Source organism: Anthonomus grandis, chromosome 6 (assembly GCF_022605725.1).
Source record: "Anthonomus grandis grandis chromosome 6, icAntGran1.3, whole genome shotgun sequence".
In the NCBI taxonomy this organism is placed as follows: Eukaryota; Metazoa; Arthropoda; class Insecta; order Coleoptera; family Curculionidae; genus Anthonomus; species Anthonomus grandis.
In genome coordinates, this window is record NC_065551.1 from 15367759 (window position 1) to 15385614 (window position 17856).

General features: G+C 31.6%; 1 protein-coding gene across 2 annotated transcripts in view; it reads right to left on the bottom strand.

Moving 5' to 3' along the window:
* The window catches only part of LOC126737677 (putative protein TPRXL), a 283568-nt gene that overhangs the window by 254966 nt on the left and 10746 nt on the right, over nt 1-17856 (bottom strand). Inside the window, exon 2 of one of the 2 annotated variants that reach the window (XM_050442672.1) lies at nt 10707-10876. In XM_050442672.1, coding sequence (XP_050298629.1) covers nt 10707-10869 — 163 coding nt within the window. In that variant the 5' untranslated portion in view covers nt 10870-10876. Of the gene's footprint in view, nt 1-10706; nt 10877-17856 lie in introns of those variants that run through there. The other variant, XM_050442675.1, reaches the window with a different exon arrangement.

Here is a 17856-nt window from a genome sequence, read left to right on the forward strand (position 1 = left end):
TTCTTAGGATAACGTGAGGTGGGTTTTTAAATTGTTCGGAACAACGTTTTCTTGTACCTTCGGACAGCTTTATGGGTTTTAGATATTTGATGGAGTTCTCTGATAAGCGTGTAAAAAGTGTTTAACTTTTTTAAAGAATATTTATGGTATTTTCTTTTCAAGTTTAATAGCTAAAACAATAGAGTGGCGAACTTTTATTGTTCTCATTTTTTTTTGAGAAATTTCAAAAAGTTGTCTACAAGCAAACCGACATTCCAGCTTTTGAAACTGGCGTTGTTATTCCGCCTTTGTACAAAAGGCGCAAACCTGTAAACATCCTCGATGAGAAATAGAATTAGCCATCGAACAACTTCCTACATGAACGCAGATTTAACAGAATGATAGACCGATTTTATTAGAACGGACAGGCTATAGACAGTTTCAAGCCATAAACTTTTTATATATATTATAAGATTATTCGGATTTACCAACGCTTGTCTCTCGGTTTTGATGCTGTTATAAGAATTTTGATCATAATAAAAAGTTATATTACTTTTTCTTGCTATTTGCCTTTTGCTGCAGTAAATAATTTGAGCTTTGTACAGCTTCAAAGCTATAAAAGTAATTTCTTCTTTCTTTTAGGAAGGTGGAGCATTTTTCAATTGCATTCAGGCAATTAGAGTTCTAGAAATATGAAATTTTTTCAGAAAGCGAACGTAAATTTTTAAGGCAATTAAAATTAATTGTTTGAACTATATAAGTTAAAAAAATTCTTTTAATCAATTCCAGGCAAATTATATATAATTATTCCTAGCAATTTGATGGGGTTTATTGGATTATGCATACAACTAAGGTATAATTTTTATAATTATTACTTCCACGCTACTGGAAATATTTAAATTATTTTAACTTAATATTTTCTAAGAATTTGTACTATATGATCTTCGGGTTTCTTCTTCTTATTTCCTTAATTCTTCTACTAATTTACTATTCCTTAAAGTACTGTTTATATATTTAAACAAGTACACAACTTGAGAGCTAATTTTTGACCATTTTCTGGAAATTACATATGGTTTATATTTTTCTAAAAATTTAGAGTAATATCTGATTTTTTATACAATTAACGCCAGTTTTACCAAGCAACTGAACTTGTTTGTCTCTTCCAGGTTCTTGGACCAATTTATTATTTTTGAAAGTTTTTTTTTTAAATTTAATTAATGTATTTTTCACTACTTTTAGGGAACTTAAAAAATTTATTTTTTTTTCAGGCAGTTATATTTTAGTTTTCCAGGCAACTGGATTTTTGGGCAAAAGATATAATTTTTTCATCCAATTAATATGTTTTTATTTTTTTTTCAGGCAACGGGAGCTATTTCTTAATTTATGAAGCAGTAATTTCTTAGTTTTTCCATGTACATAAATGGTTTTTCTGTTATCCTTTAAATCTTTTTTTTTAGAAAATCTTTATGATCTGTTTCTTTAGCAGTTGGATTGATGTTTTATTTTTTCATGCTACTATTTGCCAAGAGTTTGGGACGCATCTTGATTTATTTGTGGAACTATATATCTGTTTTTCCAGGCAACTGGTTTAATTTAATTTTCTTTTATGCAATTAGCCCTATTTTTCTGTTTCCTTTAAATTATTTACTAAGAGAAATAAATTTTAATTTTTTTCCTTGCAATTGGAAAAGGCAATTTTTTAGGCAGTAACTTTTTAGTTTTTTCATTGGTTTACTATTTTCTGAAATATTTTTTTATTTACTTATCCAAGATTTTCTAAGATAATTTTAGGCTAACTTGAAAGCTAATTTTTGACCACTTTTTAGAACTGTTTTACGTTTTTCCAGTAATTCGAAGTTTTATTTGAATTCTTTATATTCTTTTCCCAGATAAAAGTGAATTTTTCCAAGCACCTGCATTTCTTTGTCCCTTCCAAAATCTTGGACCAATTTTATATTTTTTCATTTGATAAGAAAATATTTCTTTTTTCTGAGTATTTTTTCATTTAATTATCGAATATTTTAATTGTTTTCACTGGTCTAATTGGTTTCCTTTCAGGCAAATATATTTTCGTGCTTCCAGGCAATAAAAATAATTTCTTTTTATTTTAATTCCTTTCAGATAACAAAAGTAAATTCGCAACCTCTATCAATTTCCAGGGAACTGGAATCATTTTATTTTCCTTTCATGAGTTCAAACATTTTCTGAGGCATAATTTAAAAAAAAATGGTTTGACTGCAAATAGATTTCGTTTTTTGTTACAAAACAATTAAACCATATTTTTTGTTCAAGCATTTATTTCTAATTAGAGTTTTTATTTTATTAAGTCATATTTTTAAGGCAATCAAAGAGTAACTTCTTATTTTTTTAATATTGTTCGATTCACTTTCCAGACAATAGACAATTCCAGATAATTTCTCTTTAAATAGTTATTTTTTAGGAAATTTTGATTACTTTTGAACATGTTTTAATATCTACTGTTTACTACTAATGCTAAAAAGCCTTTTTTTCTTCTCTTCCTCACTTCAACTTCTTTTTCTACCTTCTTCTGCTCTGACTCTTGCCTTATATAAAATACACCTAAAACTGAAACGTACTACAGCACTCGAGTGGACATTGACAAAAGCGCCCATAAGGTACCATTACCGTGACAGGGATCGGTGCTATGTGACCCCATGGACATTCGACATGTTTTATGGAAGATATAGGAGTAAGAGGTCGGCGCGAGATAAATCGGGAGATATATTTAGAGATATGCGTTGGTGCGTGACATGCCCGGTCTATCGGTCTGTAATAACATTACTCCAGTACTTCCGTAGTACGAAATCTAGTTCAAATTTTATTGGATTGTTTTTATTGGCTAGCATATCAAATCTAGTTGCTATTTTTATAATTTATTTAATTTTTATACTGCACGTTGGACGCCAAAAGAGCAAATTTTATTTACAGCAGATTTAATTAATTAATTTAATTTAAAGCATTACTTGAATGTATTCAAAAGAAAGAAAAATTTTAAGAAAAAATATTTTCTGTTTAGTGGCCCAGTGTCGGTGAGCCTCAGAGATATTTTTTTCAGATTTTGATAAAATTTATTTAATTTTAGTAAGATCTCCAATATATTAAGAGAATAAAGTTTTTTCTTAATTTTGGTACACAGGGTGTTTCAGAACTATGGGATCAAACTTCTAGGGGTTGTTCAGTGCAACAGTAGAATCCATTTGAGTATAGGAACCCATGTCCGGAAATGTGTCACTACGCCACTACGGCCCTAAGACGCGTTTAAATTTAGAAAAAATATTAATTACCTAAATAGGATCTGATGCATTCATTTTTACCTTTTGTATATGATACCATCACAACAATTGTTCAAAATGTCTTCCTCCAACCTCAATACACCGATTTAAATGCCGCACATGATTTCGGCTACACTAAAAATTTTATCCTCGTTTTGAATGATTTCAAATGCTGCTGTTATTCGTCCAATTAAGTCTAGCCCTGATTCTACTGGAGTTTTGTAGACTAAAGACTTTACATGTCCCCACAAGAAAAAATCGAGCGACGTTAAATCGGGTGACCTAGGAGGCCAAGAAACTGCTCCACCTCTGGCAATCCAACGGTGCCCAAACCGCTGAGCCAAATACTCGCGTACTTGTACAGCAAAGTGAGCCGGCGCTCCATCATGCTGAAACCACATTTGCTGTCTAACGTTTAGTGGAACATTTTCAAGGAGTTCTGAGAGAACTGCCTCCAAGAAACGCAGATAAATAGGTCCTGTTAACCGTTCCCGTAGAAGGTATGGCCCAATTAAATAATCATCAACAATGCCTGCCCATACGTTGACAGACCAACGATTCCGATGTTTTCTTGGAAGAATTGCATAAGGATTTTCTTCGTCCCAAACATGGCTATTCCTACTATTAAAAACACCGTCTCTTGTGAAAGAGGCTTCATCGGTCTACAAAACATATCGTAAGAAATTTGGTTGTGCAATGATGTGATCCAGAAGCCATCGACAAAATTGAACTCTAGGATGATAATCGGCTGCAGTCATACCTTGAACTTTCTGGAAGTGTTAAGGATGGACGCTGAAGCACCTCTTCTTCAAATTCGACCGTTCTTACGGTTCGAGCAACACCAGTATCATGCATCTTGGTCTTAAACATGCCTCTCTCAGCGACGAATTCTTGATTGGTAAAGTTTTCCGTTAGCAATAAATGTTTAAAAATTGTAAGCTATAAAATTTTTAAACATGACATTGAGAATTAACATTGATAAGCGTTGATTTTAAACAATTGATTTTAAACAAAAAAGTATCATGTACAAAAGGTAAAAATAAATGCAGCAGATCCTATTTAGGTAATTAATGTTTTTTTATAAATTTTAACGCGTCTTAGGGCCGTAGTGGCGTAGTGACGCATTTCCAGACATGGGTTCCTATACTCAAATGGATTCTTCTGTTGCACTGAACAACCTTCAGAAGTTTGATCCCATAGTTCTGAAACACCGTGTATAATATCGATCATTAAACTTAAAGTTTTTTTTAATTAAATTTAAAATTTGATTTGCTAGACATTAGGGCCCAAACTGGGTATACATGTGTGGGTATCTTGGAAACTGTAAGAGACAGGAAATTGGTTAAATGAAAAAAAATTGTAATGAATTCAATAGTCATTCCAATGCGGCTTTGAAAATGATTTCACTTTGTTTGTTTTTAAAATATTTTGGAACAATTTTATTATTAAGACAACTTTTTAAGAGCAATACAATCCCTACATTAAATTTTTATTTTTAATGTTTCGGTTGTAAGATACGATCATCAATTTTTTGTCTAATGGCGGCTATTTGGATTTTTGTTTAAATAAAATGACATTGTTTTTTATTTTAAATGATATATGACATTTCATTAAAATATTTTATTTTTATATCAAAAAATTACAAATTTAATTTTCCGGTGAATTGGTCATGGCTACGGATGCCTTTTATTCAATCAGTGCTTACATAATTACTATAATCACTAACTTTTCTTTACTATTACATAGGTTATTTCTAAATAATACAACAATTTACTTGTAACTATAATATTAAGTTTAACTATTCAAAATGCATTTTTCACATTTTTTTTTAAAATAATTTTAGTTACTTAGGGGTATAGTTTTAGTTTAGTTTTAGTAACCAGAGATGCTTCTATTTAAATTAATTAATATATCTCTATCTCTGTCTCCTAATTGTTTTAAAGTTACAAGAGGTTTAAAGTCGTACACTTGATTTATAATATAAATGCCTAAAGATAAAAATCGAGAGGTATAATATCTGGGGACCTAGCTGACCAATTTACAGGTTCGCGGTTTAGAATAACTTTGTTATTAGATATTTATTAAATTTTGAAGGTCTCGAGTATTATATGCGTCCTCTTAAAACTACACATCATCCCGTACTTACTCGTAGCCGATCGATAGTTCGAACTATCGATCGAACTATCGATCGGCTACGACTTACTCTCTGGGTACTATAGCTCTCACGGCCGGTAATATCGGCTACTCTAAAAGATTTAAATACCTTTGACCGCTTATTGTATAATTATAAATAACTGGTAGTCTTTACCTACTAAGCCTTGAACAATAATAGGCTTTTATATATTTATTTATATATGGTAGTTCTGATATACGTATATCACTTGAAGCTTTCCTGGTCGATGATCTATGGTTCGCTTTAAAAAAAACAACAACACTGTTATCGCACCACTCTTCACCACTTGACTTATTTCTAAATAATATAGAGAGAATTTTCTTTTCCATTTTGTTGAATTAAAATAACATTTTAAACTGGTTTAGGTACGTGGATTATTGATTCTCAATAGTTTCCATCAATCCTTTAAACATTCTTAATTCTCTTAACAATTTACATTAATATAATAAATTCACTTTGGAATCGAAAATTGATAATTATCTCAATTTATTAGATATCAGAATTATTAAATAGAACTACCTTTCCTGTAAAATATTTCAAAAACCAATCCCAACCGGTCATATTATCCCAATTCAATTCAATCTTCCGCTATCACACAAAATTGCATCGCAAAATTATTTAATATTAATCAAAAATTAGATACACGTGAAAGTTTATCAATACTTAAAAATCAAAAAACCATTTTTAATGGGAATAAAAGTCAAATGCCTTATACATAATTGTACAGTTTGGTTATATTTAATTTTATTCAGCCATGCTTCATTGAATTTTTCGCTCTATTAGATACATCTTTAGTATATAAGGCCACATGCAAATAGTTTTAATCTTCTGCGAAAGATGCTAAAGAACTTAGCAAAATACGTATCGAAAATAAAACAGAGAGTATTGGTTAGTGGTAAAACTGTTAAATAATAATAATTTAAAAACAATTATAAAATTAATTCGATTCCAATAACTCTTGTAAAACCAATTTTTTCAAGTTCCTTTAAATATACAGGGTGGCCCGAAATTACATCGCAATATTTTACCATCTGCTTTTTTGTCTAAAAATAAGACAAAAACTTCATGTATAGGAATCTTGAAAAGTGAATCATTTTCATGTTACAGGGTGTTTTATAATTCCTATTAAAGATGGTTTTTTGTTATTATTTTCGAAACGCCTAGTCGTTATTTTTCGAATTTTTTATCGTATACTACTGTTATTGTTACTAACTGATTATATAACATTTAATGCTAAAATTTATACAGAATGGATTAAAATCATTGGGCAGCAAAGATACAAATGTCATAACTTTACATGGTTACTTTGTGAATAATTGGATAGTAAAATTAAAAAGAACCGACATTTTTACATAAAAAAGGCGCTCTTGTCTTATTTCGATAGGAGCGCCCGTCTTTAAAATAATTAGATATAAATATTTTGCAACCTATGCTCAAAAAGTATTTTTGAACACGTTTAATAAAATTAAAAGGTATGTTACAAATCATCAGGTGTAAACAGGACATAAGACTATTACAAATACTTAATTTTAAGATCAGAAACTGTTTTCTTTATTAAACATTTTATTTCAAAATTGTAACTAATAATTGTAGAATACCAAACAAAACAAATAAGCAAAAAATTTCTTGAAACCAGGAAAGGCTTCTACGGAAATAAGAAAAGAGTACGTAAAAATGTTGGTCCTTTTTAATTTTACTATTTAGATAATTAAAAAGTAACTAGAAAAAAGTTATGACATTTTTATCTCTGCTGACCACTAATTTTAATCGACCCTGTATACATTTAAGCATGAAATGTTATAAAATCAGTTAGTAACAATAACAGTAGTTTACGATAAAAAATTCGAAAAATAACGACCAGGCGTTTCGAAAATATTAACAAAAAACCATCTTCAATAGGAATTATAAAACACCCTGTAATATGAAAACGATTTACTTTTCAAGATTCCTGTATATGAAGTTTTTGTCTTATTTTTAGACAAAGATGCGGCTGGTAAAATATTGCGATGTAATTTCGGGACACCCTGTATACAAACTAATTACAAAATTTAAGGTATTCTTGTATGAATGAGAGCTTGGATTAAATGATGCGATGTGATGGACAGTGTATGAGATTTTAACTGTGCCTGATTTCTTAGTAAGAGCTTTTCATAAAGATATTTAGGAATTTTAGTATTAAAGAAACTATATAAAAAATAGACCTCTAGAATTTAGATAAATTAAGTATTTTAAGCCATTTTAAATCATAAATATTCTAAAATGACACATTATTAATTTTCAAAAAAAAAATTAAAAGTGAAAGGGCAGAAGGTGTTTTGCACACGTTCCAAGCGATATTGTATCTTCTGATTGAAACAAGAGAATAAACTTTTAAACTTATAGATCATAAATTTATAGATCATTTTTGTATATTTTCAAAATCTCTTTGAGCCAAGAGTTCATCACCAAGTCGAATGCCTTACGGTAATTGATCAAGCCTACGGAAAGCTTAAGGTGTTTTGTTTTGACCTACTTTAAGATAATAAAATCAATGACTAACAGTTCTTCACAGCCTTTTGCTCGCTGATTCGATTCCAATGCCAAAATGTTATTTGTCTGTAAGTGGTTGTTGATTTTTGAGCGCTGTTGAGGTTGATAATTGATTTACAAATGGCAGTATATGTATAATTCTTAACGTAAATATCTGTATCCTCTTATTCTAGTGCCTAAAGCCAATATTTTTTCATTTAATTTGTCTTGATGCTTTAGGCTTTGGCGGAATGAATGTTCATGAGGATTTATCTTAGTGAACCTTCGAGTGATTTTGATTTTTTTTTAATTTACTTACTCGGGTCTGAGGCTATGAGATAGCTAATTGCTATGTATCCTCTAAGGTTATTGACTTTTTTCTAGTGTTTTTTCCCAGGAAGGCTTATGTGGATTTATTTTCTCGGTTGTATCTAAGTTTGGTCAGATTTTGGTGAATAAAAAGCCAACGACAGCTGCAGCTTCAGCGCGGTGTATGGTAGGTATATAGTTTTCTAGGTAAGTATTAATTTTGCAAGCTGCAGTTTTAATTCTTTGGGTTAACCTTAAAGTAAGCGAGATTTAGTCTTACCCCGAGGTAAGTACTTTAAAACTTTACTTCTTTTGTTATATATGTTGACTATTTCAACATCTGATTCTAAATGTAGATTCTGTTCAGTTTGAGATACTTGTAAAAACTGCTGGGCAACTTCCTCTCTTATGGCATGCGTGCTTATTCAAATATTACATATTCTTCTTCTTTTAAGCACATGTTATCCAGTTCTATTTATGTTAGTGCTTTTCGGTTTAGAACTGAGTGCATTTAGTCTCATAATCTTTGCCTTCAAGAGAGTGCTGTTTGGAGGCTTTTGTTTCCAGACTTTCTAAAGTCTGTCAAGGAGATAATTATAGTTTGGAGGTTCCTTACCCTGCCATAGATTTTATATAAGCCAGCTTCTAGAGAATATATATGTCATATTTTTTAAAGAATTAAACTTTTTTGCATATTTTTACATTTTGCAGACTTCTTCATCAAATCATTACGAAATTTATTATCATTGGCATTGAAATTTGGAAAAGGTTTTTAGTTTGTATCTGTAGGAATTTTATTGAATTTATAATACCAGCTGTTATCCACATTATATAAAAGAAGCTTTTCTTACTGTTAACAGAACAACCTGTATAGCTTGGTCATCATGACTAAAAAAGCAGCTTACTATTACTAGATAATGGCTAAGAGTTACTGTGATTATGAAGCCAATTCAACTAAATACTTTAATAAAATTTATTTGATTACAATGTCAGCATATCTAGAAATATATTATTACCACTATGATAATTATAGTAACCGTTACTATATGGCTAGTTAGTACTACTAAAGATTTGGTAACCAGTCTGGCGGTCTGCAGGAAGTGGTAGTAATGATTATTAGATAGCTTAATTAGCTCTACTAACAATCAGGTCACCACAACCAGAATCTCAGAAAGGATATATGGCGCTTATTAAAGGTACCAAATATCTTAGTCAGTCTTACTAAATATCAAGTAATCATAAGTAGTAGCCATTAAAGTATATACAATGTGTGTTAATGATTACGAGGACACCAGTAGGTACTACTTTTTATTTTTATATCATTAACTAGATCATCGAAGTTAACGGAACTAAAGTTTAAGTTAGCGCCTATTTTACTTAAGTTCCAAGTTATGACGATCAAGTTTTTATTAATCGTTACTAGAAATTTTTCTCGGTGTAATTTTTGCTAATGAATTATATCTCTCTTTATAATAAAGTTAAGGTTCTGCTTATAATTTTCTTTGTAATCACTAGGTGTACATATTTAACATCCTTCTATTCAGGTGATGTTCAGTTTTATAGGGATTTCTCCGATGACGATTGGTACTGTAAATATTCTCTTTGCTTGCCAAGCCTCCTTGAGATCTTGGGATGAGGGTAAGTATTTCTCTATTTTTCTGCTAGGTTTTTATTTGTGGTAATAGGCTATACGATATCTGTTAGAAAATTTTAATACTATTGTAATTATTATTATTATTATTATTATTATTATTATAATTATTATTATTATTGTAAAACTTTACTAGCATGTAAAACCAGAAAACTGTCATAGCCTTAAAAACCTTAAAAAATCTCTTAGAAGCGGATTCTATCTAAAAATAAATTTAATATATTACCATTCTAGGCATACTACTACCAGAAATAAAATGTAAAAAAAAATCACGGTTTCTGTTCGGTAGCCTAGTCACGGCGCGATGGTCAGTGGTGTGCCACGGAGCATAGTGCACGGTTCCGGTCGCGGAACCCCATTTCCTGTTTAGTTAGAAGACTTGACCGGTCGCGTGTCTTGACTTTTCAAACATAAACATTTTAAATGTTACGGTCTTATGATCGCGCTGCTTTAAGGTAATCATTATAGTAAAAAGCATTATACAGGGTGTTTCATTAAGGGTGACGAGGTACCATAACTCAGCAAAAAGTTCGAAGCTAAAGGGGAAAAATAAGTAGCAAAAAGCAATTTTTTAAGTTATTTGCTCGTGCTTATAAGGATGCATCATTGCTGTAGTCAAGAGAAAAACATCGTACTTCCTTAAATGAAGTACAAACAAAATACAATAAAATAAATTGAAGTGACCCCCAACAGGTTAGTCCTTGTCCCGGACTTATCATTAAAAAATTACGTAAACGGTATATTTGCTATAAGAAAGTAAAATACAGCGTGTTAAAAATGCCAACTTACTTACCCCCAAACGATTTTCCCTTCTTGCACTTTAAAGAGCCAATAATAGAAAAAAGTCCAGTATTTCCACCAATATTATCACTATCACTTAAATCATCACCAGTTAAATGTAATGGTTCCATTTTAATTTCGAGTAGTGGTTCTTCTTCAGCCATCACCGCGCTCATTTAATCGCTAAAAATAATGTAAATATTTCTTATGAAAAAAAAAGTTTATTAAGGTAAAAATGTGATGAGTCAGTAATATTCAGGCGCGATAAAACGCAACTGGGAGCACGTTAGGCACGGGTACATAGGTTAAAGTTAGCCTGCTGTCGTATGTTTAATATGACCTGAGTCGACCTTTCAAATATCTAAAAATGTATGGGTTAAAATAAGCCAAGCCATATAACAGACGGTTATATTAGCGTTTCCGTGAAATACAACACTGGCATTTATGATGTAGGTATGTAGATAAACTCTCGTATAAATCAATTATCAAAATTTAGTAACCTAAAAGCGTGATTATACTGATTTTCTTACATTTTCAGTCAGTACCTTGTAAAACTAGTTTAAAATAATAGGTACCAGTTAGACTAGTGGAATGTGTACTTTTGTTAAAAAAATGACCTTTGAATAAACAATCTAGAGGGCATAATACTTACTACCTTTAATCTCAAGAAATATTTCATTTTCCTAAAGATATTCACTACAACGGTCTTTACAAACTTTCAACTCATAATCTTAAGTATCGTACATTTTTTATTACATGTTTCGCCTATAAGACCAACATCAGGCTAGCAAGGAACTTTATAATGCCAGTGATTAAAGTAACTAAATTTTAAAATCTGCAGTATAAAGCAAAAGTGTATTATGCTTAGGATCTCAAACTTTTGAAACGCTAGAAGTAGCATTGCCCTAGAACTATGGACAGTTTGTTTGTTTGCAACATCTTCGATGTAACGATGCCAAATGCTTATGTAGAAATGGCAAACAAACTACTTTATAAAGCCGGCTACTCACAACGCGATGTTTGAGTATGGTCTACACACTACTCAATAACTTGACAAATGGCAATTCTTGCGGGAACCTCAAGTAAAAGTATATTTTATTGCTAGTGATAATATGGAAGTTGACAGTGAAATTGAAGTAGCAGCAACATTTGTGGTGATGACCAGTAGCTATCTGTTAATGAAAAATAGAAAGCGTAGAAAGCGAAGGTGGTGGGTCTCATTATTTAGCAGACGCAGAGGAAGATAAATAATATTTTGAACGATCACGATTAATATACTTTATATATTTTCTATCTTTTAGGTATTATAGCACGGAAATGATGGTAGATTTTCTGAAAAAACCTACTGGCTCAATTGAAAATTGTTGTCGAATGTCACTGGAAGATTTCGAATATTTGCTTAATAAATTGGAACCACATATTTAAAAAAAATACGCAATTTAGAGAAGATATTTTAGAAAGGGAGCGATTAGAAATAACTCTGCGATTTTTAGCAACAGGTGATAGTTATCAGAGTCTGCATTACCTGTTCAAAGTGTCTCCACAATTAAAATCAAAAATGGTACTTGAAATATGCAGAACTTTAATCGAAGAAATGAAATACTTATTTAAGGTAAATTATACTAATTTATTTATTTATTTAGCAAAAGTAAGTAATATTCAACATGAAAAGTAATAATAAAGAAAAGGTTAATAATTAAGAAACAAATGAACTGAAATGAACTCCAACTTAACAGTTACAAAACGACATGTTATAAATCAAAATATTCTAACAGAAAAAGTTATTTATTCAAAACTGTCATAAAAATATTTTGGACTCTCGGTTGCGTGATTTGACATAGAAGGGACTGATGGTGGGTTGAAATCTGCTTGCGAATATGGGAAGCGCTTGGAATTAGTTTAAGAATGGTGCAAAAGGTTGTATATGAAAACAAGAACAATCTTATTTCTAAGCAGGAAACAAAGTGTAAAAGGAAGAAGCCGAAGACTAAAGATTTAAGTGAATGTGTAAAAATGAAGTAACAAATTTGACTAAAAAAAGAAACTAATTATAAATATCATTATCACTAACATACACACACAGTCGGAAAACTCTTCGTCATTTTCCGAATCTTCTTCAAATGGAGCAATGATCAATGGTTCAACTTGGATATCGAGTACTTTTTCTCTCTTTCATCAGGTTCTAATAATGTTTTCTGTGTGATCCACTGATTTCCTCCAATACTCCTTTGTGATGTGATTCAATGCCTCATTCCAAACAGCTTCAACCTGGTCAGATCTAAGCCCACCACCTACATGCTTCTCATAATAGGATTTTGACCCTGCCCATATAAGCTCAATGGCATTAAACTGACAATGGTATGGTGGCAATCTTAAAACTTAATGGCCATATTCACGTACTATTTCGTCAACAGCATATATTTTTGGTCTTTTCAGCGATTTTACAATTGAAAGAAGTTCGGATTTTAGCATATATGGCAAGGGATTCTGATTTTCTTTTACTAACCATTCATAAATTTCGCTTTTTCTACAACTTCCATTTGGTTGTTTATTCAAAATTCTTGAATGATACGACGCATTGTCTAATATTATTAAGGAAGGTTCTTGCAAGTTTGGTATTAACTGTTCCTTTAACCATTTTTCAAACATTTCGCTATTCATATTGTCATGATAATCCATACTTTTAGACTTAGAAGAAAAAATTAAACTTGCACCTGGAACGAATCCCGTTGAAGACCCGGCATGTAAAATAATAAATCGTTTTCCCTGACCACATCCTTTTTTTCTTTTCACGCTTTTCGCAGATTCATCTTGCCAAGATTTTATTCCACTCCCGTATGAAAATATCCAAGTTTCATCTAAGAATACCACTTTCCTTAACTTTGATTTTTATTTTGTGTATATTGTCTCAAAATCCTATTCGTTGGCTCACAATATTTGGTAGTTCACACAAATATCTTCTATTGCAGTCTTTTTTATAGCGAAAACCTATGCTTTTAATTAATTTTGCTAAAGCAGAAAGTCCAATTTCCAAAGTGCCGCGTTGCTTTAAAACATTCCTCAGAAATGGCAGCGTTATATTTGTTTTTAGCCTATATAGTTCATAAATCCTATCCCTTACTTCCATTTTTATACATTCACTTAAATCTTCAGTCTTCGGCTTCTTCCTTTTACACTTTTTTTCCTTCTTGGGAATAAGATTGTTCTTGTTTTCATATACAACCTTTTGTACCATTCTTAAACTAATTCCAAGCACTTTAGCTACTTCTTCTTGTACATTCTTAGGCAACCCTTTATTTTCTTTTTCGTTCTCGAAGTAATTAATAACATTAAGTACCATTTTTTTGGCTTGAGGATTTAGAAATCCACAAAAAGGCTTTTTCTTTTCCTTGTGACAAATGTCATCCGTCAATCGAAACTAGACAGGCATGTTTGTTATGAAAGTAATTGTTTTAGAACCACTGACATTTATCATTTTATCTTCTTTTGATACATTAACGCTGCATATATCTGTTTCGTTTATCTGACGCGTTGTAGTTAAAAAACGTTGTTGCGCAAATTGAAATGAAACGTAACTACAAAAGTTTGTCGTTGATAATCCGATACACCCGCACGATAAGAGCGATTTTGACTGTATCATATGGTTCTTATTAGTTAGATGCTTCGCCTATAAGCTAAATTAACAACTTGTCTATTTGATATGCCTATATCTATATTACACCCATCAATAATGTAAAAATGCAGAATAATGTATGAAAAATTAAATTTTATTTTGAGATAGAATTACGCATTGGTAAATGGCATTGGCAACTCAAGAAATCTAAAGGAATAAACTTTGTTTTCACTTCTTGACAATTATATTTCTTCCAGGCCCATTATTCTTATTAAAATAGAGCCTATCATCTGAAAGGGGATTACCACGTCAAAAAATGTGGTTTTAAAAAAAAATGTATGTAGTAGAAATCTAAAAGAGTTCGAAAACATAACACGTACATAAGAAAAATTCTCATAAAAGTGGTAAAAAAAATGTTGAGAATCTCGACTTATCGACACACTTCTCCCAATCTCTCCAAATTTTATTAAAGTTCCCGCTATTATGACGTCACAAACTCGTTTTCGTCTCGGATTAGTATTACTCCTCGACATTCAGAGGGCGCAACATTCAATCGACGGTTCAATATTTTATTTTCTCTTATACCTCAAGGGAAATATACTTTGACGCCTTAAACCACAATAAAAGCATTTAATTTGTCGGCAATAATAAACTAATACAAAAAATAGTGAAGAAATAGTCCATACTTGCAGTGAAGTCGTAGATTAAGGTAAAATACAAATCTGCAGTCTTCCTCCACTTAGTTATTAAACATAATTAAGCCGCTCAGGAGCAGAGTGGCCCAAGTGCAAAAAAGGAGTTTCGAGATAATTGACATTAATTTTTTTTATAAAAAGTCAAACGCAAATTTGTATCGTAAAAGATTTATTTATTATAAGTTTACAACTTCAATAATAATAATATGGCACATAACATTATATTGGAACAAAATAATTTAAAAAAACATTGTTTTTATGTAAAAAAAACAGTTGGGCCACTCTACCCTTTAAAATTATTTAAAAAAAAACAAATTATAGCACTTGAGCCTCAACGCCTTGTTCTTGTGTCGCAATATCTTCATCAAGAGCATTCTCACTGGTTGTCAAATTATTATAAAATTCATAGGCGATTGGGGGTATATAGCACAGAAGTCCTTGAAGGTCTTTATACTTCAATTTTTCGATAGGTCGGCCTCTGGGATACAAAACATCTAACTAGGCATCCTATGTCATCTGTTTAAGCTCTGTGCGTTTTTTAGTGACATTCACATTGTAAAAAAGAGCGGCATCATTATTAGAATATTTAAAATAAATATTAAAAGATTCCTCGGATTTAAACTTTAGCCACTGAATTTTTAGCCATTCGACTTCTACATTTTCTTCTCCTTTTTTTCGATTGGTTAAAAGTTTTTCCAAATTCACTAAGCTTCTAAAGTCACCACTTGTCATCTTTACTACTTTAAATTTATTGGTCTTTTTGGCACTTAAAATTACTTTAATCCAATCATCTGGCAAAAAAAATGTTTTGGAAGTAGCGTTTATGCTTTTCAATCAGGCCAAAATCTTGGTCACATGGCAAGTAGGAATGGCCGGACACAAGAAATTTGTGATCGATAACTTTTGGACTAAAGTTATCAGAATAAGTCATGTACCCACAAATTGCAGCCATTTTTATGTTTCTATTCTGGCCTCCGCACTGGTCGCTGTACATAATTAAATTGGGAGTTTGCACATCATTTTTGACATAATACATGATACATGAGCCTATTTCTTGAGGTCCACGTGATACATGTGTGCCTGGTTTGTAGTTAGGTTATGGATACCTAAACAATATGTCCATAACTGCCTCTTGTAGTAGGCTACTGTAGAAATATTAGGCGTAGGTAATGTCTTCATAAGATCAAATGCAATGGTCGTTGTGGAATTTGGATCTTGTTTTGGATCTTCTCGCATTCCATTTCGAGCTGCTTCTGCCTTACGTAAATGAAGTCCTTTTTTTCATTTCCACTTTTCTTTTATCTTCGCCAGTTAAACTATTTATTTTTACCTTCATAGAATCACATTTTTTGCACGTGTCAGTTGCAGGATACCGGAAATGAAGATTAAACTCTTCGTTTGAAAACTCAAATTTTGACACTTTCTGTTCACAATCATCACTTTGTAAATACAAGTTGTATAATTTACTTATGTTTAAATCTGGTGAAAGATATTCCCGGTTTGGATTTTTAACCCTGCTGTAGTGCGATTTATACTTGGCAAATTTGTTGACAAAATGTTTAACATTATCAATATCCACCTGATTAGTTTTGTTTTTGGGGGGATGCTTACCTCTTCTATCTATAGGCGGTGTAGTATGCTTGCCACCCCTCGTTTTATTAATTAGAGCTCTGGTCAAGCGACCATCCGAAACTCTCAAAGCATTTAAAAAAAAGTTTACAGACAATAACTTCATCTCCAGTTTTCTTTGGGCAGTTTATAAATACGTGTCTTACTACGTTTGTTTGGATGTTAGGAATGCGTGAGACGACCCTTATTAGATACTGTTACTTGGCCATTGATATAAGATGTCTGTAAATTGAAGTTTGGTACACTGTAAAAATTCTCGAAGATGCGTTTTCTCTCTTGGATACTTATAACAAGTGACATTGTCTGGAACAATTGCATTCTCCGTTAAAAAAAGTTTTTTCTGCAACTTCGTTTCCCCTTGTAGTTAAGGTAAGATTTTCCGGAGTTTCTTGCAACTTTACTTTTTTGCCTTTTCCAACCTTCATGTTTTGTCTTCCTTTTTTTACCTTTTTTTTCCTCCACGATGGCATTAGGTGCAATGTTCTGAATCGACTCTCCAGAATCACTTTCGGACTCGTCATCCATTGGCGGGTTAAAATCCAAACCAGAGTCTATATCAAATTCACTGGGTTCGGCTATGCTAGAAATATCTGACATTCTCCCCTAAAACAAATGAAAATTATCTTATAACTTTTGGTTATAATTATTATGGTTACGATAAGCCGAAGCCAAGTCACTCCCTGTAATTTGTTTTTATTTTCAGGTTATGTTTTTTTAAAATATTATTCTTAGCTTATTACATGCATGCCATACGTAAACTTAATATTTCTAACTTACCTGTGCTAGCACATCAACAGATTTGCAAAAATTGTTATAATAAAATATTTATTTCCCGTTTACACTCGACAAAATAGAAAAACACTGACAACGAAAACGACAACTTTTGAAAAGGCAAACTGGCCCAACTGTTAGACCAACTGTCACTTAGGCCACTTTTCTGCTACATGTTATGTAAATCGGGTAAATCCAGTGTGCCGGCATAAGTGTACTAAGTGTACTAAGTGTACTAAGAACGCCATCTAGTGAATATTATAGAAAGGTCAATTGGGCCACTTTAAATTTGTAAATAATAATACGGTATCTACGAATACCGGCCTATCTGAAATATGTAATTTTTTCACTTGGGCCACTCTGCTCCTGAGCGACTCAATTCTGAATGGATCAATGGACTCAAACCCTGGTAAGTATAACCGATACCAATTTTAAATTTTTTATTCCCTGATGAT